General features: G+C 30.3%; 1 protein-coding gene across 1 annotated transcript; it reads right to left on the reverse strand.

The window, feature by feature from the left end:
* Positions 1-426: 426 nt before the first annotated feature.
* LOC129870598 (protein NDR1-like) lies at positions 427-1,576 on the reverse strand. The gene has a single exon (XM_055945418.1). It carries the CDS (start codon positions 1,210-1,212, stop codon positions 595-597), a length of 618 nt encoding a protein of 205 aa, XP_055801393.1. The 5' UTR covers positions 1,213-1,576; the 3' UTR covers positions 427-594.
* Positions 1,577-3,645: the final 2,069 nt, after the last annotated feature.

Genomic DNA, 3,645 nt, shown 5'->3' on the forward strand with positions numbered 1-3,645 from the left:
CTCCCTTTATTTTAATGTGGCCCAAAGACAACATGGCTCATTAAAAAGAGAAAGGTTTAAATTAAAATTAAAATTAAAAATAAAAAGATGAGGCTTACGATATCAACATACAATTCTACACGGTTCTTTTATAGCCACTTATTCATGAAAAAAAAACAATGAACATGAAATATAATATTAACCTAAAAAGAATGTGTACAACAATGATGTCCAAGAAAAAAATCATAGATTTATTGTATTGTTCGAACTCTTTAAAAATATAGTAGATGAGTGTTTAAAAATTTAATCCAAATATAATAATATTTTTAAAAACTCGAAGTAATATAATAGTAAATAAGTCAGTGAAAAACTATAAAGAACAAATGCAAAAGGAAAGATAACACTAATTAGTGTCAGTTTGTACCGACAAAGTAAAAGCAGACACAATATCTAAAATACTGGTTCTAATTGAATTTCACATTTCTTACACAATAAAAATGTAACATGAATTATATAGCCACGACATAATTAAATCCAAAAACGAACAAAATATTGAATTGAATCATATCAATCTCTAATTGGGATTTAATTACCCATTATGTGGACAAAAGTCCTTTACAACAAAAGAATAAAGTTTAACAAAACAATTAGGGGAAAACCAAAAGCCATAAGATAACAATGAAGTTGTTGTGCACTTGATTTACCTGAACCATCCACTTCCACTGTTTTATTTTCCAAAGTTAAATTATGTTTTTTACTATACCAAAAAATAACCTTGTAACTTACTCTTGTAGCCACATCCACCCTAAAAACAACACTTGAATTATTTGAAACAGTTTTTAAAGCAGCATCCCAAGGCATTTTCTGAATTTCCAGTTTCTCCTTTTTATTTGCTTTCTTGTCATGCCCTTGGTAAAATCCAGGTATTGTGCAATTACCTAAAGGGAAACTTGTATTTGTACCATAGTAGAAACTTAATTTAATGTCGTCATAACGAACACCTTTGTCCTTCATCTTGTTCTTCAAATTGAGCTGAAAATACAGAGTATGATTGGATCTTGTGGTGTTGGAATTATCAGATATGTTAAGGGCAGGTAAGTAAAAATTTTGTAAGGAGCAGGATGGTTTGGAGGTTCTTAGACTTAGCCAGATAAAAAGAGCTGTTAAGCCTGCAGTTAATATGAATTTGGTGCAACGAAAGCAGCATGTATTGTCAGATCCATGGTCAGACATGTTGTGTGTGGGGGTGGGGGTGGGGGGGTTGGTGAAAATTAGTTTTCAAGAATCAGAAATGGAAAAAACAGATGACAGGGGAGATCAAAATTGAGAGTTTGAATGAAGACTATATATTAAAATTTGACTTTAGACCACTAATTTTATTATTGAGATGCGGAGATTTTGGGCTTAAAGAGCAAGTGCTTGTAAATGAGTACGTGAGCACCTCTGAATTTCTGGTAAGTGAGCACCCAATTGGTAACCTTCAAGTCTTTGAAGTCAATGGCAAGGGGTCAGCCAATAAAAAAAAAAAGGTGTGTGTGTGGCCAGCTTGCATAGGGGTTGGAAGTGGAGTTTCTCTCATTGTGACATTATATTAGAGGGGTTTAATTTTAAATTTTTTATTTTACCAAATATACTTTGAATTAAGCGTGTCAAGGAGGACGAGATTCGCTGAACGGGACAAATGTTGAAGGGGATGGAAGGGAATCGGGATAGACAAAATCCAAGTCGAATCAGGGGTGAATCGATTGCCCCGTCCCGTCCTGTCCCATTATGTAACAGGAAAGGAAGGAACGAGAAATGGTTTTGGGGCTTTTTTTTAAAAAAAAAATCATTTAAATTATAGAAAAAATTATCAAACTATACATCTTTTATTATCATATTTGCTAAAAGTCCCAATTCTTTAAAAAATTTACCAAAATTTCTTATTTTCAATTTTCCCGTTCATCTTTCAGATACATAACTCAAAAAACATTCTCTCTCCTCTAAATTCTTTTCTCTCGTTCTCTCTCCATTTTCAAGATCCAAAAATTTAAAAAATTTACTGAGCATATCCATAATTTCTCGCCTAAAATCACTCACACGAGTTAGAGGTTACAATCTATCATATCTCCTTTTGATTCTCAACTGCATTCTCTCTCTATTTTCATAGCTTTTAGTTATCTAAGGGCTCAAGTCTTGTTTTTCAATTGTTATTTTCAATTTCAATTGTTTAATGTTCAAAATTTTTGATTCAAAATCATCTTAAGTTTACTGATAACTATGAAAAATGGTTCATCATTTAGTATTGGACTTATCCAACTAATTTCTCAAAATAATCTAGCTATAATATCCTTTGTTTCTGATGTTGATGTTCATGGATTTCAAGAAAATAGGTACATTCCGAGGAATAATTTATTAGGGACAACGAATTTGCAAATGGCAGAGAGAAAGAATGTTCAATCTTCGAATTCTGGGTCGGAAGTTGATGAACCTTCTGAAAAAACTTTAAGAAAAGAGGAAAAAAAATTATTTCTGTAACTACACGCCTAAAGCTTGAAAAGGTTTAATTTTTTATTATGTATCTTTTTATTGTTGTTTTAAATACGACGTGTCACGAATAATAGATTTATTTTGTTATTATGAGTCTTAATCCAATGTATCATCATCAAATCAATGTATCAGTACTTGTTTTTTTAATCATGAATCTTATTAATTTTGTTTTAAATATAAAGTATCAAGACTTATGCAGATGTATAAAAACCAATCCAATGTATCATTCTATATTTAATGTATCAGTCTTAAACTATTGTATCAATACATATTTAGTGTATCAGTCATATTGCCTTTTACCAAAATATATATAATGTATCAAGATACATCTAATATATCAATTGTATTCAAATTTATCATTCTCATACTAATATATCATTCATACCATGACTAATAATTTATAGTTTTGGTCAGTTAGATATATATGTATCAGTATATTATTATGTATCAATTACACTTGAGATGATTTTTAATAGTCAATGTTTTTTCTCTTGTTTCTATGTATATATAATTTGTTAAGTATTTATTCTTGTGTTGTTAATGCAGGATATGAAATATGTTATAAAAAAATCTCCACTAACTCATTAAGGTTTGGTACAACTTATAACCCAAGGCCTTTAATTATTATATCTCATATCATGATACATAAGTCTTATATAAGCTTGCTTGGACCATAACATTCTTTTCATGTTGAATATGTCCAAGGCACTACTCAACAAGGAAGTGACAGCCTATGAGAATTTAAATTTCATCTACTGGACTCCAAGCTGACTACCTTCATTCTAGATACACATCACTTTTTGAAAATGTGATATTGAAAAGGCAAAGAAAAGATATGTCAGTGAAAACGATGATTCACCAAAGCCTAAGAGTGATTTCGTCCCCCGACCTCGTGAGGATTTGGTTGATGTAGAGTAGTTATGTCACCATTAGTGATTTGTAGTTTTATTTTTACTAGTTGATTCGTTCATTAGTTTTATATCTAGTAGCCAATATTTTGAAAAAGTATTGCTTGAAGCTTCTATGAATGCATAATGTTTATAAATTTGATTCCGTTTATCTTAATTACTACATGTTGTTGAATTTTTGATTTTTTATTTGTATCTGATACATTTTTACAGATAATCTTTTTAGCAT

The sequence above is a fragment of the Solanum dulcamara genome, chromosome 10 (genome assembly GCF_947179165.1).
Source record: "Solanum dulcamara chromosome 10, daSolDulc1.2, whole genome shotgun sequence".
Lineage (NCBI taxonomy): Eukaryota > Viridiplantae > Streptophyta > Magnoliopsida > Solanales > Solanaceae > Solanum > Solanum dulcamara.

Coding starts and splice junctions, on each gene's coding strand:
- LOC129870598 (XM_055945418.1), bottom strand. CDS start 1,212: ATGTCTGACCATGGATCTGACAATACATGCTGCTTTCGTTGCACCAAA.